General features: G+C 40.5%; 1 protein-coding gene across 1 annotated transcript in view; it reads right to left on the reverse strand.

Moving 5' to 3' along the window:
* MARCHF11 (membrane associated ring-CH-type finger 11) overlaps nucleotides 1-26,566 on the reverse strand; it is a 91,851-nt gene that overhangs the window by 7,387 nt on the left and 57,898 nt on the right. Inside the window, exon 3 of the mRNA XM_037062800.1 lies at nucleotides 16,919-17,111. Coding sequence (XP_036918695.1) covers nucleotides 16,919-17,111 — 193 coding nt within the window. The remainder of the gene's footprint in view (nucleotides 1-16,918; nucleotides 17,112-26,566) is intronic.

Here is a 26,566-nt window from a genome sequence, read left to right on the forward strand (position 1 = left end):
TAAATGTGCTTGATGAAGTATTAAATGTGCTTCAAGATCCAGACACTCTCATGAATTTTTTCATTGACTCATTCAAAATTAATCACTCCCTCCTACCTTCTACCACTCCACACAAGAAATACCTGCACTGTTTTACTTATTACCTGTACTGGAACGATTTGTTTATATGCCTGTGACCCTAATCATCTATGTGCTCTCTGAGGACGGGAACTCTATTCCTACTTCAATGCCTGATACACGGTAGGAATTCAATAAATCTTTACTACATGAGAGGAAATGAGAAAGTACCCAACACTGGAATTTAAAGTTTGATAAAAACTCACATTCTAGTTACGGCTGCTATTAAAACAGAAAGAGCTCTCAAGTTTTGTTCTTTGAAGCATTAGGGCAATATCTTGATATCAGAGACAAATCTCTAAGACTGAAGATGAAAAGGGCCCATATTTTATGACAGTGGATTCTGGGCCTTTTGGGTGAGTGACCAAAAGGACACACACACACAGATACACACAGGGTCCAATAGGAGGAGAACAGTTGTAACATTCTCTACGAGGATTTGTTTTCAGCCACAACAAATCACAGCAGCCTCCCCCACTGTTCTGTTGGCCTGGTCATCAGACATTTGCCTGCATCAATCAATCATGAAGCCAGACAGTTACAAAATGATTGCGCCCAGGCCCAAAGCCTCAGAGACAGGAATGGATTCCAGGCAAATAGGAGAATAAAAAAGATGTTATCCATTCATCTGACCACTTGCTTACCTAAGAAGCCAATCTCTCAATTAATTATTTTAATTATTTCATTAGATAGGAGACGCCTTTTCTTTTGATTACCAGCCCTGGAGCATTAACACACCATTGCTATATCCACAGAGCAGTCCTCAAAAGCTGCAAACTTTGTTATACATTATAAAATACACGATGTTAAATTTTTCTTTGTAAAAGGATTCAAAGAATTCACTGGAGAAAAGAACTGTTATATCAGCTAAGTTTCTACCCAAAAGTGCCTGAGGTAAGAAAACAGAAAAAAACCTATGGATATGATTAACTCAATAAAAGAAATAAAGGAATGAGCCCAATACTTTTATAGATAAAAAAAAGATATCCTAGCATTCTCATAAAACTGGGAGCATGGATTAGAACCTACGCTCCCAGTTTCAGTTGAATGCAACTTTGATCCTGTCCTCAATTCATGAACAGATGAAACACCTTGTAGCAAAAGGTTAATGTTGTGTATCACAGGACTAAGAAGACAGACATGGTTACCGAATTTCAGAATTAGAAAATGTGGAGTACGACTTAATCCAACCCCTGCATTTTGGAGCATGAGGGCCCTAAGGACCTGAGAAAGAACATGGCTTGACCAGGCGTCCGTGGTTGGTCAGAGCCAGAGCCAGACACTCGACGCCAGGCCAGTGTGCTCACCCTGCAGGAACGCAGACTCGGGAGCTGTCCTTGGACAAAGCCAGCCCTCACTCTGCCTCTTTGGCCCAAGGGGCATTAGACCGACTATGAAGCAGATAAAATCAAAATCTCTTTTCAGGTAAACCAGAGGCTGGGGTGTCAGTTCTCTGGCCATTAGCCTCAAGGGTACATGGCAGCATTTGGATAGGAGATGGGAGAAGTACAGTGACCCTTACAATTTTAACAGTAAATCATGCTGCAAGGCTGATGTAATGGTACATGGTTTAAAAACTGATCGAAATCCATCTTCTGTGTTAATTAAATTAAACCTTTTGGGATCAGGAATCAACTTTGATATATGTCCATTTGTTTCCCACACTCTAGTGTGTGGACCAAAGCCAGTCTTAGAAGACTATTAGTGGACTTCCTCGTGGGAAGTAGAAATAAACACAAGTAATTTTCCCCCTTTTTTTCTGCGTTGGACAAACCGTCTACTGCAAACTCACAGAACTCAGTGTTACTGATCTTCAGGGTAAACCATGTGTGCACTGTTGTTTCACCTTTCAGGGTGAGAGTAGTATTTTTACAAATCTAAATTTAAATATCTAACAAAAACCTGCTTATCTTTGTAACCTATAATAGGCCATTTCACTTTTCTTGCCCTTATTTTTCATTTCTCTTAAGTCATACAGGCAGTGGGTAAGAATTCTGAATAGAAGCTATCATCCCAGCACAAATAAAATCTCTAACTCTTCCCTTTCATACACATCTGTCAAGTTTGTTTAATGGCAAATATTAAGGGAATTTTTAAGCTGAGTATAAAAATGCTCAAACCTCTGTTCCCTTAATATTTTATTGTGTGATCTACCAACAGGATTCAAGGTTGAAATATGGTTCCTCATATAAACAATTCTTGCTAAGAAACTGTTTCACTCAGACCAATGGAAAGAGAGAGATAGCTTTGGTAGAATGCACTGAACATTTTCCACTCCCTTTGCTAATGTTTCTATATGTTTTGGGGTTTATTAATTTAGCACTAGTAAAGACTTCACAAAATGGCTATTACTTTGGGTTTTTAGAAAAAAATTTCTTCTCCATTTCTGATCTAAAATCAGCTCTTTTGTAGTTAAAGTATTTCTCCTTGACGTCCTGCCTCAGGTGTTTGAGGCAGCAAGTAAAGAAACAGTTTCACTTTATTGACTAGACATTTTGTAAATTAGCCATTCAAGCTCAGCACATAAGCAGCAGTTTTTACCCACAATAAACAGAACTAACTGACCCATGAACACACAGGCTCTGGAGTAGTAGGGTCTAGATCCCAGTCTCGGGTGCCTCCAATCTGTGTGACCTCGGGAAAACCTGCTAATGGTGCCTGAGTCTTCCCACGTCCGAGATGAGAATAATAAAAGTACCTACACTTCACAGGGCTGTACACTTCATAGGGTGAGGATTAGGTGTGAAAACTGAGTAACAGTGCTTAGATTGTGGCCTGGATCTCAAAAACATGACCTCAGCTATCACTAGAGACACCGCTTTGGAAGCACTTGAAAACATACACGGACCTCGTATCGATGATCATCTCTGTGGCTTTTCTCGACAGAAGAGATTGTCCCCACTCCCTGTCAGCACACCCAGTCCCTCATCTTCTGTATTACACATACAAGTATCAGTTAGAAGAATAACCATTTCACATTCTCCTCAGTAAAACAACAACAAAAAATATTGCCACAAAACAGAGCGAAATCAGGAGATGTTGGAAGAGGGGGATGCCGGCTCTGAAGAATGATCTCAGGTCAGTAGGTCAACAAAGTTGCCTCTTGTCATGGTTCCCATTACCACACAATCTACTTTGCTCTCTCTTCCAAGGGAAACTTCTCTTTTCGAAGTTGGGTTGGCCTCTTTAATAACCTCTTTTCAAAGTGGCTTAGGAACGCACTCTGCTCTCTCCAATGCTGCGGTTGTTCCCAAGCCTCATGTATTTAGAATTTGCATAACCACTCTTCTGGAAAATAGTAAAGTCACAGACAGAGTCAAGTTGCCCACACACACATACGCTCCTGCCTGCACACACAGAGCCAGCGCCTGACCGCTCAGCTGCCCTCCGCAACTGCAGCTGGTGTGTCCTGACTCTCAGAGGTCCTCTGCTTCCTAGACCCATGCACTTCAGCTCCATGTGGGTGACAGCCACAACCTGCTGTGCCTAACCCCTGCCCTCTGGTGTTCCTCCCTCACTCCAGCCAGGAACCTGCCCTTCCAGAAATTGTTCCAATGACAAACTCTAAAACTACCACCCACTGCTAATAACTAGCTCCAGGGCTTCTCACCCACTCACTTTCTTGATTTCAATGTGCCCTGTTCCACCCCCTGAAGACTTTGAGCCCCTGGACTATGCAGTCTTTGCCCAATCCACCAGTTTCTTTCTGGCTGTGGTCCCTTCTGTAAGAACTGAGAGAGCATATCCCATCCTGTACTGGGGTGTCCAACCTTTTGGAGTCTCTGGGCCACACTGGAAGAACGATTGTCCTGGGCCACATATTAAATACATTGTGACACATAATCACAAAAAATTTCATACTGTTTTAAGTAAATTTATGATTTCGTGTTGGGCCACAGGCTGGACACCCTTGCTTAATCACTCTCACACCACTGAAGGCAAACTGCAAGGTCGAACTTGCCGCTGTTGTCCAGCAACTGCATACAAAAAACCACCGTAGCCAGTCTCACCATTTTGTCCTCTGCACTTACTCTTCATCTCTATTGGGTAAAAAAGGAAGGCCACAAAGCCCTGTTAATTGGGGCCAACCCTACTCCCACCTCAAGAAGGCTCTCAATCATGCCCAGTAACATCTCTTGGCTCAGCTACCTCCCCCAAAGTCCTCCGTGGCTCTCCCTTCTCCACCCTGTGCTTCTCTGTCTCAGCAGATGGCCATACTCGACAGACATATTTTGCAAGGAGTCCCTTCAGTTTATTTTTCTTGAGGAGCAAATGCAGCCATCTCCAGCTGTGCCATCATCTCCCCCCACCTGCCCACCTCAGGGGCACTGGGTCCCTCCTATACAAGGCAACCCCCACCCCTGCAGGCTGGGTCCTTTCTCCATGTTCTCAGGGGCAGCAAACTATTCTTTCCCACCTGGATCTTCAATCTTATGATTTCTTCTGGGTCTATCTTCTCAGCATTTGCCCAGGCCTAACTCTACCGTTAAAACACAGAGCCTCTCTCAATTCCACAGCCCCCTCTAGATTCTGTCCTCATTCAGCTGAGGTCTGTGACATAGTCTGAGCCCCCTTCTGCCTATCCCTGCCATTCTCAGGCGACTGTAATCTTGTATCTATTCATCCAACCCCCAGGCTGCCAAATTCAGTGAACACACTTTGGTTTTATTTCACCTACTCTTGACATGGCATCTGGAACTGTTGCTCACTTGCCACTCCTCCCTGAAGTTCTTCCCCTCCTCACCCGACCCCACTCTTTTTTGCACTGGTCACACTTCTCTCTGCCTTCTCTTCGTGTCTCTCTGTGTTCCTTAAACTGCCGATCTTCTCACCTGAATCACTTTCCTTTGCCAACACACTGGTTTCAACCACCAGATATACCATTAATCTCCAGCTCAAATTTCTGTTCTGAGCGCCAGACTCCTAAATCCAGCTGCTTACCAGCCATAATCACACAGACTCCCCAGAAAAGAAAATTTTCAAAGGAACTTATCTTTCCTACCAATCAGCCTCTATGAATCACATCACATGGCCCCTCTCCATTACTCCCCCAACTCCGCCCTAGAGCCATCGAATTGATCCCCTTATCTTCCAACTGACTTCTTTTAATATTCTGATAGTGTAGCAGCTACCCACCGCCAGTCTTAATGCAGGTCTAATCACAACCTTATAATATCCTTAACTTCTTCGGCAAAGCCCTCCCACCCCCTCCTCTTCAATGTCTCCTGGGTATCAGGGCCTTTCTTCAACATCAAGCTGATCAGTCTTGCACAGGAAACCACCCTTAGGGGTCCCTGAGCTTTCACAACTTGCTCCCACTCCCAGGCTCCATCACAAAAGCCCTCTAGCTGATCAAGATTTATTCCCTCATTGCAACTTGTCAACAACTGTCTTTTGCTCTTACCACACGAAATTGCATGAATCCTTAAAAATATTGCATGTTTTCATGGGTTGACAAGTCCAAGCATTGCCTTTCTCTGGTCCCCTCTGTTGATCTCCTTTAGAAGTTAGCTCAAGACTTCTCCCTTCCCATAGACTTTGCTGACCCTAAGTATGGTTAGCCTTCTCCCATCTGCTCCCACATGTCTTTCTCTCCCCGAAACCTGCAAGTTGTGATTGACTTGCTTATTTCCCTATCCTTCTCCAGCAGCGGCAGACCAGGGGGCACGTTATGTTCCAGGGCGAGACAACCATTTCTGCAAAGGGCCCAAGTATCTACTAAGTATTTTAAGTTATGTGACATTATGATCCCTCAAAGGTTCCAACTACTCATTGACAATACATGAATGGGTAGGTCTGTATTCCAATACAACTTTATGAATACTAAAATTGATATTTGATATATTTTTCATATGTCTCAAAATATTATTCTTTTGATGTTTTTCAACTGTTTCACTACATAAACCATTCTTAGGTCATGGCCTGTACAAGGACAGCCCGGTGCTGTTCATACCTCTACTCTGCACTCCAGGCTTTGGACACAGTAAATAGGCAATCGATGACTGACAATCTCTTTGGCTAAACTGTCCCCAACTGAGAGAGATGGTTCAAGGAGACACACTATGTCTTACGGAGGGAATGGAAGTCCACAATAACAATATATTTGGTCAGCTGCTCTGCTAATTATGCCAATATTTCTCCAAAAGAACATGAGCTTTACAAGGTCAAATGAAAGAAAGATGCTGGTTTGGGTTTTATCTCCAGAAGAGGCCTGAGGAGTTCATTAGTTTTGAGAGACCATGAAGGGCAAGTAGCAAAATGAATTCCTCTCTACTTTATTTCCTGGCACTTTTTAAAGGCAGCAGTATCACTAATAACTAACTATGGTAATACTCTTTAGAGAAATTGGTAAACATTAGTATGACTAAGGCATACAAAAGCCTATAATTTGTACCTCTAGAGTAAAGAGATAATAATAGTCTACTTTCTAAAAAGGATAAAAATTTGATTCATCTCTAAGAATTATGGATTACAAAGGGCCACTCTGCCTCTCCCTCCATAGGGCCTAACCAGGATGAGCTCAGAAATTGAAACGTAAAGGGCCAGAGGCTGGGGCTGGTGTTGGAGAACACCCTCCTGCTTGCCCTGTATTGGGATTTTTTCATAAATGAAGTTGTGGCATTTCCTGGGGCAAGAAGCACACTAAAATATTCTGAAGTCAGGAAATATAATCTCTGCCTGTAAAGGCATTCGACTCCAAGAAATCCTTCCAGACAAGCTAGCAGAGCGTGCAACTCTGGTAACAGTCCTGGCTGCAGGGGGACAGACCCTGCCAGCATGGCCAACCTCACAGCCCAGTCCTTGGCACAGGAGGAACTTGGAAGGGAAACCCAGAGGGGCTCAGGCCGGAGCGGAAGACGGTTCCTGTCCGCCCTGCACTAGCCAGCAGCTGTGCAGAGGTCTCCTAGGTGGCCAACAGCCTGCACTGAACAGTTTGGATCCCTGATCAACCTAAAGATCAGGAAGCGGAGGAGGGGTGGCTATGGTCTGTCGGGAGGAAAATTGCGGTATGAGGACTCAACAAGGAAATACTGGGAGAATCAACTTTTCTAGTTATTTTACCAGTGTTTGAGACGTGCCTAAAATTCAGGCAGACTTATCCAGGTTAATAGCCTCCCACCAACTTCAGAATGACACAAGGGCAAGACCCTTGGCAATGTACCCTCTTACACTGTCATGCAAAATGCCAGCCTCCCACTTAGGCAGCTCTCTGCCTTCCCCTCTGGGGCTGAATGCTGACCTACCAACATTCAAAGCTGTTTTCCTGAGTCACCTCAGTGCTCAGAGCCCAGACTTGGCGGTAGTGGTGTTAGTTATTGGAGTGGATAGAAGTGGTGTGATGGAAGTTTGGATCTGGGTTTCCAATGTTTTGTGATAAAAGAAAATCTATAAGGATTTGAAGTCTTAAAATCAAGCTTGCTGACAATTTGGAATGGGGTGAGGCAGGGGTGGGATATAGGCAGCTGACAGCTATTGTCTCCGCTCCCCACAGGGAAAGTACTTTCAACGTGGAGATGGTCTGTGTCCAATCACACTGGATGCTGGGGTCTGGCGCTCCTTAGGGAACTCTAGGGGAGAGCTTACCCCATCGGACATCTGCAAACCCTCCGTGCGGGACAGCGCCTGGGCGGGCCCTGAACAGTGTGGTCCACGTCAGGGTTCTCTTGGTACTTTTATATTTTTACTTGGAACTCCTTGATAATTTTATATATTATATATATAATTTTACATTTATCTATAAATATTTTGCAGCTTAAAAAATGCTCTCTCTACAATGACCCAAGGGCTGTACTTCCTGGCAACTTTACTGACCATGGCTCTTTCAGGCACCTTCTTCTACATGGTGGATGACCCTGTGTGGTTACTTAGGAGCTGGAGGCCTTTCTGCACTCTGCAGCCGGCTCACTTTTTTCAGTTCTGCATTATGGTGTTTCAACTCCAATGCTAATTTCTTTCAAACCCTTTCAGTAAATATGTTTTTCATTTAAAGTATTGTCAATTTCTGAATCATGCTGATTGAGAAGTGCCAGAGAGCATGGAAAATCTTAAAGAAGAGAGAGTCTAAAATCATTTATATTTTGCTTGGAATGCATTAGAATTTTTTTCTTTAGTTGATTTACTTTTTTAATTATGCTTTGCTGAGCTAATTGCGTTATACTTGTTGAAAGTGAGCCACAGGAAGGAAGGTGACCTAAGAGCTCCATTTCAGGAGGAAACAATGCAGGCATTAAATAAACAAAAGACTGATCCTTCTCAACGGCAAGCCCTCATTTGTGGTAACCCAGACTTTGCTATCCTAAAATTCTTTGTCAAACTTCCTCACCTTTCCTCGTTACTATCAAAGAATTATAAAATGTACATTTTAAATTTCATGTCAATAAAATGTTAAGTAATGTAGTACTTTCAGTTGCACTGCTTGGAGGGAAAAATTGCAAAGCGAAGCAATAACAAAAGCAAGAGAGAAATATTACCTGGGCTCTTAAAAATGTAAACATATGTCTGATATCATTAGTCTAAAAATGTAGGAATATATTCTGTTTATTTATGGTTCTGAAGTTCTATAATGAAATGTGAATACAAGTTACCAACTGGAAACTCTAAATAGTTTTCCTGGGTGTACAAGTTTTTTAGTTGCTTTAGTTAGATATATTACCAATTATGAAAAAACAGAGTTTCAAAGGGCTATAATAATATTGATAAAATTTGCATGAATTTTTAAAAATTTTATTTTAGATTCAATACATAGGAAAATAAATATTTTGGAGGGTATGGCATTTCTGCAGAGAAACAGGGTTTTTGTTTTGTGGGGGGGGGGTTTTGGTATTGACTATAACTGGTACAGTAAAGAAAAGATATTTTGATCTGATCCTCATTTTAGCACATCTCAGGTTATTTTTTTTTAATTTTTATTTATTTATCTTTAGAGGGGAAGGGAAGGAGAGAGGGAGAGAAATATCAATGTGTGGTTGCCTCTCATGCGTCCCCTGTGGGGAACCGGGTACTGGACTGCAACCCAGGCATGTGCCCTGACTGGGAATCGAACTGCGATTGCGTGGTTTGCAAGCCCACGCTCAATCCACTGAGCTACACCAGCCAGGTCAGGTTATTTTTAAGATTCCTTAATCTCTGCAGGTTTCAGAAGCAAGAAAGCATAAACGGTCCTATCATACTTTATTTCATTATTTCAAGAGAGCACTGCAAAAATGCTCTGGTTTTGGGTTCCTGATGGGAAGACTCTGTGTGTGTGTGTGTGTGTGTGTCTGCACTGATCTGCATGCTTGTGCTTTAATTTGGGAACTAGAAAAACGCTGAAAACAAGCAATAACAGAATCAGTGCTGTGGCCACAGAGCCAAGTGACCAACAGGAGAAATTTTTCTTACAGCAATTTCAGGGAGCACTTTCTACACGAAAAAAGGGACAGACTGAGGAGTGAAGTCCCCTCAGGGCCAACAGTATAATAGAAAAAACTGGCCCCTGAGCTCCTAAGTGCGTGGGGAAGGCAGGGTTTTTGAGGGGCAGTGATCTCTGATTCCAATTACCTCTGCTGGGTTTCATTTTTCAGAAAGAAGCAGTGGAGTGTCTACAACACAGATCATCAGTCTCCGTCCCTGCACATCACACCCCTTGCATCCTAAAGACACCAGAGGGCACGAGCTGCATGTTTGCATGGCCCAATGGGGCCACCCTTATATTCTTGGATAAAAGTGCCTCACAGGCTTAAATAGTTATAAAATGGATTTTAAAAAATCCCAAAACATTCTAATGGTGTCAAATACAGTTCTGACTACCAGCTACAATATCAAAGCCTGATACCCATGCTTGTCAAGGTGTGGGAAAACCGAAACTCATAGTAGCGGGAGGTAGAGGAAAATACAAATTGTTAAAGCCTTTTTAGGGAACAAAATATTACCATGTGCTTATTACTCAAACCAGACTTTCCACTTCTTGGAATCTGGCCTAGAGAAATACATAAAAGGATGTCCTTCACAGGGTTGTTCCTAATGGCAAAAATATCTATCAACAGAAGAAAGTTTAAGTAAATCGTGTACATCTGTTCTAATGAGAAAAGAGCTCGAGATCATATTGTTGAATGAAGACAACTATTTGCATGAAAAATGAAACATGTCTTGGTACCCGTGTGCACATTAACTTAAGGAAAACGATCTGGAGGACGTGCACCAGAATGTCAAGAGGGGGTGTTCCTTCAAATGGGGTGACGTAACAGAGCCAAGTGAGTAAAATAGTCCTTTTAAAACTTGATGTATTTCATGATTATAAATACAAAAGTGTTTTTAAATTTGAATATACATATATTTATGAGGACAATTAATACATTTTTAAGAAGAACACAAGTAATCCAAGCTTTAAAATTTTGGAACCTTAATTAGTTTCTTCCCTTAGTATCTTAGGGAAGATCAAACCATTTTCCAGACAGGGATTTGATACCACTTTATAGTGTTAATGAGATTAGGTATAAGAACTGCTAACTCTATTTTAGGAATTCCACTAAAAAAATAGGGTTTTAGTTTTAGTTTGTTGCTTCTGCAAGAAACTGCTATCCCTTCTATTCTGCTAGACACTAAGTGACTTGGTAACTGCCCTTCCTTTTTAGATGCAAGTGAATCAAATGACTCCCTGTTTTTATGGCCACCTTAGTCCTGCAATCTTTTAGTCATTAATAAACATATTCTTCTTGTGGCCCAAACTTGCCTTGAATCACATGACCAATGGAAGTAAGAGCCTTCTATTTTCTCAACGTGCAAAGTACAAAGTTAGGAACTAGATGCTGTATCCAGTGCCATTGGTCATACATTTGCTCTTCACTTCTGAGTTTGCTAACCTACTTTTGTCCACTATGCAAATCTTCTTAGGAGGGAGCCTACCTGAGTCTACTTGGGTTATTACTTCTCCATAAATTACTGATCCTGGGCTATAACATCTGGGTGGTTTAAATCCTTTACATTCATTTTCCTGGTGCAAAAAGATAGTCTGAATGCCATCTATTTAAATATTTAAAAGATCTCCCCAAATATAATATAAAAATTCTATCTCTTTACATATACCTCCACTTCCTTAAAACATGTCTTCCTCTTATGGCTCTCTGTCTACCTCTTGACCACCACCCTCTCACCTGCAGTACCCTTCCTTCTCTTCATCCTTTTAAATTCATTTTCACTGTATTCATCACTCACGGAACAGTTTTTTTTTACCATTGAGGAAACACAACCTATTTATATAGACATGGTGAAACTTGTTAGTTAATCAAAACCTTACCCATTTGCCATTTGATCACCTAGAAATCTGTCCAATATGGTAGCCACTGCCCACACATGGCTATGTAAGATAAATTTAAATTAATTTAAATCAAATTAGCTTAATACTCAGTTTCTGTTTCTCACAAACCACATTTCAAACGCTCAATAGCCAAGTGGAGCCAGTGTCTATGGTGCTGGACAGCACAGACACACAATGTTTACATCACTGCAGAAAGTTCTATTGGACAGCCCTGATGTAGGTCCTGATTCAACTCTAATAGTACCCAGACCCTTGAGAAAATTCAAAAGTTTAATAGCAGACAAAAACTAGGGGCATAGATAAACATGGCTTGCCTTCTTGCATAGCCCCGTCAAAATTACAACTAAAATATAGAACCATCACTCAGAACCATCAGAAATCAAGTTGAATAGAAGTCTGACCACTATGGGATTAAAGAAACCATGTCTGTCCAGACTGGTAGAAGGGGTGGAGATGTGAACAGGCTGGTCCCACATCTACATGTGGTGGATAAACATTTGGGAGGGATGTCTCAGGAGCAAGGAATCCCAGCTCCACACCAGGCCCCCCAGGCTGAGGATTCCAATGCCAGGAAGGTAAGTCCCCATAATTTCTGGCTTCAAAAACCAGTGGGGATTGAGCTGTAAAGAAACTTCTGGAGTCCCAACCAGCTCCCTAGGAAACTCCAGGGCCTGTGCACCCGGCGGACAGCTACAGACCATGTTGGAATACCAACAGTCTGTATAGGCTGATCCTCCATGGCGGGGTGGGGGTGGGGTTGGTGGGCAGTGGTCACAGTCAGTCCTTGCAGCTTACTGGCCTAGGTAATTCCTTCCCATTGACCTGCTAACAGCAATCAAGGCTCAACTACAAGAGGAGGGTATACTCAGTCCACACAAATGGTGTACTTCGAGTACCCAACTTAGGTGACAGGGGAGGCTATGCCACTGGACCCTACAGAACACCTAATACATTAGGTCACACTACCAAAACAAGGAGTCATAGCAGCTCTACCTAATACAGAGAAACAAACACAGGGAGGCTGCCAAAATGAGGAGAAAAAGAAACATGGCCCAAATGAAAGAACAGATCAAAACTCCAGAAAAAGAACTAATCAAAATGGAGAGAAGCAATATATCAGTCGCAAAGATCAAGACACTGGTTAGGAGGATGCTTAAGGAACTTAGTGAGGACCCAACAGCATAAAAAAGATGCAGTCAGAAACAAAGGTACAGTAATTGCGGTAAAGAACAATTTACAGGGAAACGACAGTAAAGTGAATGAAGCTGAGAATCAAATCAATGATTTGGAATGTAAGGAACAAAAAAATGAATCAATCAGAAAGAATTCCCCCAAATGCGGATAGCATAAGCAGCCTCTGGGACAACTTCAAGAGTTCCCAAGTTCAAAGTATAAACATTCATATGATAGGGCTGCCAGGAGGAGAAGAGACAGAGCAGTAAACTGGGAATCTGTTTTAAAAAATGACAGAATGCTTTCCTAATCTGGTGAAGGAAATAGACATGCAATTCGGGAAGCACAGAGAGTCCCAAACAAGATGGATGCAGAGGCCCACTCCAAGACACATCATAATTAAAATGCCGAAGGGTAAAGATAAAGAGAGAATCTTAAATGCAGCAAGAGAAAAGAAGTTAGTTACCTACAGGGGAGTTCCCATAAGACTATCAGTTGATTTCTCAAAAAAAACTTTGCGGGGAGCATGGGGTGGGGGGCGGGCAGGGTTGGGAATATAAGACAGAAACCTGTACTTGAACAAGAATTAAATAAAAATTATATTTAAAAAAAAAACTTTGCAGGCTAGAAGTGATTGGCAAGAAATATTCAAAGTCATGAAAAGCAGGGACCTACAGTCAAGATTGTTCTACCCAGCAAAGCTATCATGTAGAATCAAAGGGCAGATGAAAAGCTTCCCAGACAAGAAAAAACTGAAGGAGTTCATCACCACCAAACCATTATTACATGAAATGTTAAACTTATTTAAGAAAAAGGAGATCAAAACTATGAACAATAAAATGGCCATAAACATATACCTATCAACAACTGAATCTAAAAAACTAAGCAAACAAGAAGACAGAGACAGAATCATGCATATGGAGAGCGTTTTGATGGTGTCCAGTGGGAAGAGGGAGAGGGAGAGTGGGTGAAGAGGTAAGGGGATTAAAAAATACAAGTTGACAGTCACAGAATAACCATAGAGATGTAAAATACAGTGCAGGAAATGGAGTAATCAAAGAACATGCATGCATGACCCATAGACATGAGTCACGGTGTGGGGATTGCCTGAGGGAGTGGAGGGTTCTGGGTGGAGGGTGGCAAAGGATGAAAAACTGGAACAACTGTAGTAGCATAAATATAATTCTAAAAAATAAAACATAATTCTAAAAAAACAGGAAAAAAGGAAAACCAGGATCACGGAAAAAAAGAAAATATATTAATAATAAATGAAAATACCAACAAATTAACCATGTCTAAAAATAATACATTTCCCAAGTAAATAAATTTTCTGTAAATCTTTACATTTCTATTTAGCAATCCAGTAAAAATCTCTTCCTAAACATTACATACGCTGGCTGGATTATAACATTTTTTTGATTCTGGAGTAATCTATAGATGTTTAAAATCATTCTTTAAAAGGAACACTGATAAAGCTGCCAACTTACTCCTCATTTAGTTATAAACAAGTTGAAAAGCTTGGATGAACAGAGATGTAAGAATAGTTTCAGCTGCTTTAAAGTCCTCTGAATGGCCAGCCAATCTTACACCCTCTGGCGGTGACAAGGGGGCTGTCTTCCCATGCGCCAAGCTTCTACTCATCCCCCAGCAGCCTGGCTCTCACTTCCCCATGAAATCGGCCTGAAATCATCCACTTCCTGCCTACAACAGCCCAGCGTGAACCTCTCCCAGCTTCATCCAACCACCATTCCTCCGCATACTTGCACGCAGAAGAGATGGTGGTTGCCCATCTCCTCCATCTCTACGTTCTAGTCACCTACTATATGCCTATCCCGCCTGTAGGACTGGAAGCTCCTTGAGGGCAAAAAAGAAATGGACTTCTATTTTTATTTGCAGCACCTAGCACTGTGTCTAACGCATAGAATGCCTTCAATAAATACGTATTAAACAGCTGAGCAAATAGGGCTCAAACCTGCTTTTCACTCTACTCTGACTTCAAAGTCTTGCTGTTGGGGATATTTGAGGTGTAATCAATGTAATCTACTTTTGTCACTGTCTAATCTTAATTACAAGACACTGAAATTAATTTCAAATGTTAGCAAAAGCTATTATAGGCTATGATCTATTTGGCTACTGGAAGCTTATCTCTACTTTCCTGACTAGTAGCTTCCTGATTTCTTGGGGGGAAAAGAAAGATTTTCTTTGGTCCCAGACTAGCTAATGAGTTTTCCAAGTGAAATCAAGAATGCTGTTCAATCTGAATTCTTTAATATTTTTCAAAGTATACAAATAAATCACTGAATAATAAGATTTAATGAGCCAAAACACAACAGCACTGTCAATATTTAAAACTTAGATAAAAATTCACTCTCTCAAGTATCTCCAAGAAAATGTCAATTGGTTTTTGTTCCTAAGAAACTTAACTTTATAAAAAGGGCAAACACCTAGATTTCAAAAGGGAACCCCAAATATGTCATATATTATTGAAATATCATTAGTTCACACATATGTGCTTCTTAAAGCAAAATTCCAATAATCTTGATTAAAAACCTGACATTAGCAATCAAAATTTGAGATATAATTACTCAACACTAAATGCAAACGGTGAAATTCAGGACAATGATTTCCTGACCAGGAAATATATGGCTCCTTGTGGTTAATATCAAGAAAGTCAACTGGATTTTTTCCCCTCTAGGTTGGATTGGGAACCTAATAGTTCTTTGGCTTTTCACCTCCCCTTTGAATATTAATGGAAAATCACACTTCACAACGCTTATGTTGAAAGACAGAAGAAACACTGTCTCTGAATTTGTTGAGGGACTTGTAGATGAATTTTGTAATTCTTCATTTAGAACACTATCCTCAAGATTACATTTGTACAGAGATTTTGAATTTCTAAAAGCATGCATAGGCATTTTCACATTTAATGCAAACTGTTCATATACACGATGAGCTCAATTATTCAGGCAACATCTGGTCGGTTTACATATTACCCATGACATTCCCCTGCCTTCTTTTTTCTTTCTGGCTTGAAATTTGATTACTTTTTTTTCTCACTAGCTTTGTACTAGTGACAAAGGAGAAAAGAAGATAAGGAGGGGAAATTCAGGCTGATCATATTTTAAAATTTATAAAGGTCTTTCAGAAAAAAATAACAGAATATTAAAACTGCTAGCTTAATTAATGCTTTCATGAGTAAAGGTATTTAAGTGATTTAAATTATTTCAATGTTCGTGATTTACTCAAATACCCTTAATTTACAACTTGCAATTGATAGCATTATTTTATAATCATTATTTCCTTCATTTAGGCCTGTGAGCCAGGGTACTATTCACATTTTTATAGGTGAGAAAACAGGAATATGAACAAAGTTGATCTGTCCAAGCAGAGGCCAGGATTGGAGGCCAAGTCACGTGACCCAAGTTGAGCACCCATTCCCCCGAAACTGGTGTGTATTGGACCTTAGGAGGCTTGTAAAACACAGATGGAGCTGAAGTTTCTGCTTTGGCAGGCCTGGGGTGGGGCCTGAGAATGTGCATTCCTTAAAGAAGGTGTGACAGATGCTGCTCCTGCTGCCCGTGGCCCGCAGACCACAGTTTGAGAACGACAGCGGCTCCCCTCAGCTCTCTCCGCATCCCACCAGATATAAAGCACATCAGAGCAGGGAGTCTCCTACAGGGTTGCCCTCCTCGGCCCTGTCTCTCAGGGCCAGCTGGTTCCCATCAAGGCGCCTGGAGCACATTGAAAGAGTCAGCTTCTGTTTTTCTCATGGTATGATATCAAGGAAACAACAGATCACTGAAGTAAAATGCACAAATAAGAAACCTTTTGGTGTAGAGTCAGTTTGATCCCTTTTCTCTTCTAAGCCGCTGAATTTAATACGTGAAACACAGAGGCACAGGACAGTAAGTACAACTGTTCCCAAGTCCCTGTCCTCTCCCCAAATGCAAAATATCACCGTTGGTGTCCATCAGTGCTATCCTGGCTTTGTGAAAGGTGAATGATTTGTTCTTATTCCTTAGAGACAAATGACCTTCCATCGCCGCCCACCCCCCCCCGAATAATCTCTTTGAGTCCTCCCTTCCTGTGCGTTGCAAAATATATCACTTAAAGTGGGCATTATTCTGTTCATTTTTCCAGACTATTCAAGAATACAGATGTTACGCTTTTTGAGAAAAATGGCCAGATTGTGATGCCCTGGACAGTGAATGAGCTGGAGAATCGAGATCACATGAATCACAACATCCTACGTTACATCCATCTGATGAAAATATAATTGCTGCGAGCAATGCATTACTGACAGTTGGTGAACGTGTAACGCCGTGGTCTTACCTATGCACACTAGATCCATAAAACCATACATTCCATAGCAGATCTGAAAAAGGACGTCCTTCCTCTGCCACACTGCATAGGGGCTGAAGGCTGACCAGAGGAGCCAGGTCACACTCGCTATTAAGAACAGGGATCCTAGGATCACAGCAACCATCTGAACTTTCTCAACCAGTGTTATAGAAATGCTTTGCCACTACAAGAAAAACAGAGGCATGTAAGAAAAAAGGTGCTGTGTTTAATTCTAAAAGGAAAAAAAAAACATTTCTATCTCCATGTTTCTCTTTGTAACTTTAGACCCTTTTCAATCTGATTGGCCCCCAAATGAGTTTTTTCCATTTCATCCAGGCTATACAAAACAGATGAGGAGATAAATATGAATGAATTGCCTTAAGTTTATTCTTTTCAGTAATTCAGCATTCTACAAATTTACTCTAGTTTTATTCCAGAACACAGAACTGAGCGTGAATGGCTGAGAATTATTTAGTACCTGGGGATCACACATCATCTTCCCGCATGCATAGACTTAGAAACATTCTAAAGAAACATGGTGAGGACTCCTTTATTTGGAATTTTATTTTGCTCTTAACAGGTATGGCTACTGCAAAAGAGGGAATTTCTTGTTTTGTGAGAAAATGTAAAAGACAAATAATTAGGTTATATAAGAACAAAAGTGAAAAAGCTATGTAAGAGAAAATACTAGAATAATTATACGGGAACTATAAAATTATATATCATCTGTTATTGGTACATCTCATGTATTCAGATGTTACTGACTTTTAATTATCTATAAGGTAATCCACGAAGCCATTTTTGTCAAGATTTAGAATTTGTACACAAATGGAGCCCCTTTGAAACTCACAAACTGTATAAAGCACACTCTATTCAATGGGGGAAGTAATCTGAGACGATGTACAGTACAAGTGATCAAAACCCTTTGAAGGGTGCGATCAACTTGAGCGAATTCATTAGTCAGGTTCACACTTTTGCCTGGTGAGACAAAACTAAAATCGCTGTGTGGTATGCCAGCAAACGACACAACTCAACACCACCTGTAGAATCCCAGTCTGTGTGAAAGAGTTCCAACTGTTGCAACACATGGCTTGTCAGAAGAATTCCGAAACGGTTTAAATAACCTTTAAAAACAAATGAGCTGAAGCAGACCAGCGTCTCTTGGGTGAATCTGGAATTCTCTTAAGCTCTTCACTTACCTGAAGTCTGAATATGTGCACCCACAAATGGCTAGTCTACCACCACCCACACCGCCCTCTCTCCCTCTCACTCAGTCCCTTTCATCGTAAACAATTTACATGTAATATTTAAGCATGCATTTGGCCATGCATATTCATGGACAATCTTCAATTCTACATTTATGAAAGACTAAATATCAAAATGCACTCGAAATATTTCATTCTCTAGAGTCATTTATTTTTCTTTTAATAACAGAACCAAATGACAAAGTTTGGTGGGAATTCAATAAGAAAGATATTTCTAATCATTTTAATACAAAGATTCATTTACTGAAAAATGGTTCTTGCTTTCACAGTTCTGGATGAATAATAATTAAACTTAGTCAACATTATTTTATCATTACCAATCAATCAATGTTCTATTTCAAGTTGGCTTTTCACTAACTTCCTGACATAATTTTAAACACATGAATTTCAAACTGCTAGGCATCTGAACTTCAAACCATTTTAACTTGGTGTCACCAAACAAGTGTGAAGTATCACTGTCTGTTGTTCTTGCTTAGTGTTGATGCTGACTAAAATCTGCATTAAGTTCAACTACATGGTAGGCAATATAAAAAATGACTTTCAACTAGCATCCATTCTAGATGGGCGCTACGGTGTCTGCATGCATCAGGACACTCTCCATCGATTTAGTAGTCACATCAGATGAAAACAAAGCATACTTTTAAATCCGCAAAGCAATGGTGTTTGTCAGTAATCCTTTATGTTTCAGATTCATCACATAATTTATTGGAGTTAAGTTTGGACAGCTCAGTATTATACGGTTAAGTATATTTAGCTTCAATTAGTCTTACTAATTAATTGACCCAAGACTGCCTACATACCCATTCAGTCACAAGTGGTGGCCAGAGGCCCTACCAGACTCTTGGATTTGGGTGAACTGGTGGGGATCGTTTGATGTGGCTGTGCTGTCTCCTGAGACACAGGAAACTGTGGCGGCTCTCAGAAGTAGCATGACTCAGAGTTAGTATGACGGCAAAGGGGGCGGAAGGCGGGTGGGAGGGACCCTCAGGTGGCAGCCTTTTGACGCATGAGGCTTAGCTGTTCCGTAGCAGAAAAAGTGAATGACTAAAGGGACGGACTTCCTAGGAATAAGCAGCATTAACGCTTCATGCTTGTTAGTGCGACAGCAAATTTAACATGGTTTAAAATTCAAGCACTTGGCAGTTTAGAATAAATGTGGTCCGAATTATGCCAGAAAGCAAAGAAATTAAAAATACAATTACAGTACACTGGGAAGCTTAATTATGTACTATTATCATAAACATAATTTTTCCTCATGGATATAAGAATTTGAGATTTTTGAAGCTTATTTTTAAAGAAGGATACACTGTCCAAGTCTGTAATGAGCTTACTGAAATTTTTCGTCTTGTGTCTCTTTACTAACAGCGCAAAAGTGCATCGATGTTCTTCATAAGCCAGTGAACCTTAAAATCCACACCATTTCACTGAATACCTAATAAGAACCAACCATTATCGAAACCGGAATTCTTAAGCCAATTATGAACACAGGCATTTCCCTTTGAACACTGATGGCACCTCAGCAATTTCTTTGCCCACTACATACTGATCTTTCTTCTTTGTGCCACTATGGGCGGTAAGTGGGATGTGTTCACATTCTTCCCCCAGGAGAACGATGTGGCCTTCCACCAGGAGGACACATCCACCTGGCATCCTCGCCCCGGAAGGCACACATTTTCTACAGGCTCAGCCTCAAGGAGCTGTGCTCATGGACCATTAGCTTGGGCAATAAAAATAGAAGATGAGTCTCTCGGGACTTCTGTCTTTGCCCGATGGTGTCCAAGGCCTGGATTTCAGTTGGTAAGACATTTCTGAATCTTAAACAAAATTCGTCAACTGCTGAACACACTTTCTCTTCTAAAATTTTATATATATGAATGCATTATACAATACTTTTTTCACTTGAATTTCTTTCCAAGATTGGAAAGGGAAGTAATAGAAAAATAACCAGATTGGTTCTAAATAATTGCTATTATTTTATTTTTTTCCATAACATTGAGGTATGTGTTTACACTTTTATACTCCTGAAAAATCCAATTTTATACAACCTATGGGCTCTAGCAAAGTTAGACCAGTCAGCTCCTCTTTTGGAAGTTTGTCCTCATTTAGTGGACTGGAATTTAATAACCCTAGACTATATTTATATAGGGCTAATATGTACTAGGTATTTTTCCAAGAGGTTACATGTATTAACCAGCTTAAGCCCCATGATAATCCTATCAGGAAGGTACTATAATAATCCCCATTTCATAAATAAGTAAATTGAGTAGAGAGGTTAAACAATTTGCCTAAGGTGAAATCCCCAGTGAGGACTAGAAACCGAGATACAAACCCAGGTAGTCTGGCTCCTAGGTCCATGCTCTTAATCCCTATGCTATACTGTGTAATAACACCACTGAGCTCTAATTAATTGCATACTCCTTGTAATTTCGGTGCTACAGCAACTTTCGTGATAAAACCTTTGAGTCTTTCCTCCCTGAATCTACTCAAATAGCTTTCCAGCTGGACTTGTAGGTATGAATCATTCCCCAATCCTCTATGTAACTCCCAAGGCCACACTCCCAATGGAAGAACCACCCCTGCTGGGATGGACTCTAAACTCTGTCAAGGAAGGTAAGTGTTTGGTCCAGCACATGTACCCCATGCCCGGCACATAACTGTTGCACGAAGGATGAAAGAAGGGGTAGAGGAGTATTACCAAAAAGAGAGGAAAGATGGGGAAAGGAAGTTGAAAGAAAGGAAGGGAGGAAAAGGGTAGGAGGAGAGAGGAGAGGCACACTCCTCAATGTCGCTTCATCTGACTTCTTTGTATTCTCCCAAATGCTACATACTTTTAACTTTGGTCCCTCTCTGCTTTGGAGCATGTTCCCTCCTCAGCGTGCAATGTCCTTCTCTCCTGTTTTCACAGACAAAACCTCCCATCCATCCCTAAAAGGCCCCAATGCCACCTGAAGCCATCACCTCGGGCTGCTCCTCTTCTAAGCAGAACCCACCTTTCTGGTCCCAGAAATCCAGTGTTTATACTCCTGCTGAGTTTAGGTTTCTTTCTCACTTGGACCCCGGGCAAGTGTTTATCTCTCTGCTGTCCACGGACCACAGGTCTCATAACGGCAGAAGTGGAGTCTCATCTCTCTTCACGCACACCAAACTGCTGAACACACCGCTGGTGCTCAGGGGAGACGGCTCAAAGAGTCCCAAATGGCACCGTGACTACCTTGAATTACAGTTTCTTGCCTTAAATGCAAGATACAAATCTCCACTGTGGGTGCGCTCCATGCACCAGTGGGGTCAAGGGGGGTGGGGGTGGGGGTCCTAAGAGAGACACCCTTATCACTAGAGTTAAGGAATCCACAACCAAAAGCCTGACATAACAAACCTTGTTACTCCTTTACTACCCAAGCACAAACTTTGTTTAGATTCCTCATGAATGAGCAACCCAAACTTAAGTGTCTTTGTTTTGTCACTTCTTCACAAATGTATCGTTTCTTGGCCTACAACGTATAAAAAGCTGCTCCTTCATCATTCTGAAAGGATCATTTTTGACCTCCTGTGTGCACATATTAAATTAGTTTTTCTACTGTTAATCTGGTCTTTCTCAATTTTGTTAGTCCACCCATAAGAACTCAAAAGAGATAGGAGGGGAGAACTCCCCCTTCCCTGACAACACTAATAAATGCTTTAAATCCACAGTGTCCCAACTCTAGTTCCATCACCTATCTGACTGCCAAGTAACATTCTCTCCACCTGCATTCTATTACTACCTACCGGATAAAGCTACCCCTGTGTCCAAAGCACCAGTAAGTAGAGAAGTGAGAATTGAAACTTAGATGTGTTTCCAAAGCATAAGTTCTTTCGAAAATGCCTTTCTCTCTGTCCAGACATCATTATACCTATTTAAAAGGTATTTCTGGGGGTGGAAAATAGTCAATTAAGAAAAAAGCAGCTCAGCAGAAGTGCCAACTGAATCTGACCTATGTAGCTTTCCAAATGGCATCCTCAAATATTTCTTGAATCTGAAAGTTGCAGTTTGTTAAATGAGTATAAACATAGAGAAGAGAATCTCAAAGCATTATTTCTTTTAACTTTTAATGAAGTTTGGAAAGAATTAAATAAATTCACATTGGAAATTATTTAATATTCTCTTTATACTGTTCACAGATGCACCAAGTAAGGGCCACCAGTCATAAAAAGATACAAACAATGCGCATGGCCCGGAGTCAAGTATCGTTTTGTGTGAGGAGCGATGCTATTGGGGCACTCTCATGGGAAGTTAGCTGACCGCTCCAGCGTTTACCCAGGCTGCTCTGAAACCGTAGCAAAATGTACTGCCCTTACCACTGAAATCCTGCTAATCAACATGGGTCTATCACTGCCTTCAGAGTAGAAGGAATAGAAGAAAAAGCTACGAATTTTCTTCAAAGAAATGATGGGAGCCTAAGCCAAGGTAAGACCGAGAGTCAACCCTTGTAAAAATCTACTCCAAGCAGCAAATTAAGAACTGAAGAATGGCCTAACTCAGTGAGGCCTCCTGCAAGCTTTTAGAAGTTGTGCCTGTCATCCCCTTGTCTGAAAGAGTTAATATACCTTCTCAGTTTAGAATTCAGTTTCCTCCTGAACATAACAAATGCTCAGAGAGAACAAGACTGAACTCAGAGAAAGTAGTTTCATTCAGTGTGCATTAAATCATTCAGTCTAAAGTACTGTTTCATCTTTGTTTGTACGAGAAAGGCCAGATATGAATCACAAACTAATAGATTTGTAGTACAATGATTTATAGTACGCAGGTGACAGATGGGATTACTCACCAGTGTCACGGGAAAGAACACCTGCTCTGAACAAGTGTCCTCTTCAGTAAAACGAATTTAACTAAAACCTATGTTCAATCATCTTTAGATGGTTTTTAAATTGAACCACTAAAGTTGGGATTTGAAATGCTGGCTGGAAAGATCTCAATGTATAATCAATTTGACATGTGGCTACAGCTTTCAATTAATTATATTCCCATTCTTTGTAGAATTGTATTTATAGGCTGCATAGTAAAAGTGATTTTATGGTTTGGTATGGATCTTCTCTGAGAGAAAAACACCTCCAGCCTGGCTAGTGTAGCTCAGTGGATTGAGCCAGACTGAGAACCAAAGGGTCACCAGTTCGATTCCCAGTCAGGGCACATTGCCTAGGTTTGGGCAGGCCCCCAGTGGGGAGTGTTTGAGAGGCAACCACACTTTGATGTTTCTCTCCTTCTCTATCTCCCTGCCTTCCTCTCTCTCTAAAATTAAATAAATATAATCTTTTAAAAAAGAAAAGAAAAATATCTTCATAAACTTACCATAGCTGAGATAAATGTCAGATATTAGAAATTTACTTTGCCTCTGAGAAAGGTGAAGTCTAAACAGCCTGAAGAAAATAATTAGGAAAACATAAAACCACTTCTTTAAAATATTACTAGAATTGATAAAATTCTAACAAAACTAACCAAGAAATGAAAGAGGAGAAACAATCACTGATCCTACAGGTGGAAATAGTAAGGAAATTTCATGCACAATTTAATCACAATTAATTCAATATTATCAATAAAATATACATTTTTGAAAACATAACTTATCAAAACTGACTCAAGAAGAAACAGAATATATGCATCACCCTATATAAAATAAATTAAATTTTTAATCAAAAGCCTTTCGCAAACAAATAAACAAACACTTCCAGGACAAGATGGTTTCACTGGAGAATTTTATGAAACATTTAGAATATACAATACTAATCTTATGTAAACTCTTTCAGAAAATAAAGGGCAGAAAATTTCCCAATTCATTTTTTCTCCAATTCATTTTATGAGGCCAGCATAAACCTGATACCAAAACCTAACAAAAACATAATGAGAAAATAAAAATTCTGGACCAATATCCTTTATGAGCACAGATTTTAAAAAAATCTCTATAGAACATTAGCAAAATCAAATCCAGCAATATACAAAAGAGTGGAGTCTATCCTAGGAGTGCAAGGTGACTGTAACACTCAAGTGTCAAACAATTAAATTGATCTTATCAACCAAATAGAAAAAGAGTCTCTCAATAGGTTTAATAAAATTATAACAAACATCCATTCATAATAAAAACTACAAACAGAAAAAAACTTTTAACCTGAAAAAAAGTGTCCACAAAATACTTAGAGCTGAAATAATACATAATTACAGTGAAAAAATACATAATTACAGTATGATGCCGGGTGGCACCATACTCAGGATCAGAAACTAGGCAAAGATAGCTACCCTTATTCCTTCTATTCAATACTGAATTGGATGTCCTACTCAATGGAAGAAGGCAAAAATAAAATAATAACAAGCATAAAGTTTGTAAAGGAAGAAGTATAAAATTGTCTCTATTTGTAGATGACATAATAATCTATGTAGAAAATCTTATGAAATTGACAATAAAACCTAACACATTAGAGAATTTAACAAAACCTCAAAATATAAGGTCAATATACAAATGTCCATTGTATTTAAATGCCAGCAGCAAAAAGATGGAAAATAAAATTACAAAACAATACTACCGATATATAAAAAACACCATAAATCTGAAATAACATAGGACTACATTTTTTAAAAAAATCATCCACAAATCATTGCTAAAAAAAACTAAAGAAGACCTAAATTGACACTTAAAGATTTGAAGATTCAATATTGTCCGGATAACCATTCTCCCCAAATTTAACGTCTACACTTAAAATAGAAAACAGTATCAGAAAAGCAAAGGTTTCATATCATTGTTTACGTTATTGAAAAAGAAACTACTCCTTTAGAGTAACCATCAATTAGTTGACACTACCAATTCAAGTTCAACTCCCAGTGAGTGCGATTTCCCCAAGAATTAGGCGAGAGAAAGCCCTCTGTTCTGCTTCCTTGTGCGGAACAATCTTCACCAGAGCTCCCTTTGCTATTGGGAATGCACTGTCCTCTTCTGGAGGACAGTGTCTTGGCCACAGATCACTGCTTCATTTCGCTAAAATGCCTGGAACTAACAGAAATGCAGAGAGGTGGGTGGGCAGCTCCCTGTGTGTGCTAAGGAAAGCCAGGAGGGATTCACACCATTGTACAGAACTCAGAACATCAACAAATTTACTCTCCAGAAACCTGGAAATTCCAAGAGGTTTCACAAGCCATGTTTCATAACTTTGGAAATGTGCTCAATATGGTTTGTACCTCAAGGTGAGGGCCAAGATGAGTCCTAGACACTCATCTTGTAGGATGAGTGTCTAGGACTGTGGACCTGGGCCCTAGGATTAAAAGAGAGAAACTGTCTTCTTCCAGAAAGGACGTCCCTGGGAGGAGAGGAGCTCTTAGAACACTTCATTCCATCACTGAGATTCTTCCCAGCTTTCCCCATGGCAATGGGCTCAACTGGGGTGGACACATGAATAAGCTCTGACATTAGAGCCTGAAAAATAAAGTCCTGGAGGAATTCAAACAAAGGCGAAACTGGCCTGAGCCACTTGGGCAGCACAGGGACTGAGAATCCAGGCGTAAACTGGAGTGACCAGACAAGCCTGTGAAGTTTAGAAATGCAGTTCCAGGAGGGAAGGAAACTGATCCACAGTGAAGGTTTGATTACTAAGTGAGAAGCAAGACAAGCAGAGCCCAGACACATGGAGTAGGAGCGATGCTAACCGGGTGAGGCATCTGGGGATGGCCAGGAACCAGGGCACTAACCAAAAGAGGGAGATGGGCCTTGTAAAGAAGCATCAGTCCAGAAAACCCCTTCAAACAGAAGCTGTCCTTTATTACCCAGACGCCCTGTCTGTGGAGATGGGAGACTGAGTCCTGAACACTACCCTCTCTGGGTAGTTCCGGATTCACAGGAAGTAGTAGAGATCAACGGCAGACAGGTGCAACTGTTTCTTATACAAGATGACTATCCTTACTTAGAAGGTTTCAGCTGAGAAAAACCTCTCAAATGACTATTAACAAAAAACACCCTACTTTTCAAATTGATTAGTAAGGCTAACTCAGCAACTATGATGTATGGAGTCAACACAAGGAACGCTGAAGGGCCTGCATCTCAGTTAAGAAAAGGCGTATTTATTCCCCCATTTATTTCTCCAGAACTATCATGTCTTGTTTCTCAATGTAATTTCTTGTTCCAATGTATTATGATAGATTTTCATACTTGTCAAGGACTTTCTGGTCCACACTCAGCAGTCCAAAGCTGACCTATAAAGACATTTTAGCTCTTCAGTGTTCAAGAGCTTGTGTGGCCTTTTTCTCTCTGTATGTTAATTGTTTCTTGTAACAAAAGCAGGTGCTGTCCATTATTCCAAATCAAGGACATTTGGCCCAAGTACCAACTGTCTAATAGAGTTAGTTTTAGTAACTAGACTG

The sequence above is a fragment of the Sturnira hondurensis genome, unplaced genomic scaffold, assembly GCF_014824575.4.
Source record: "Sturnira hondurensis isolate 20B ecotype Veracruz unplaced genomic scaffold, ASM1482457v3 Scaffold0014384, whole genome shotgun sequence".
Classification (NCBI taxonomy): Eukaryota; Metazoa; Chordata; class Mammalia; order Chiroptera; family Phyllostomidae; genus Sturnira; species Sturnira hondurensis.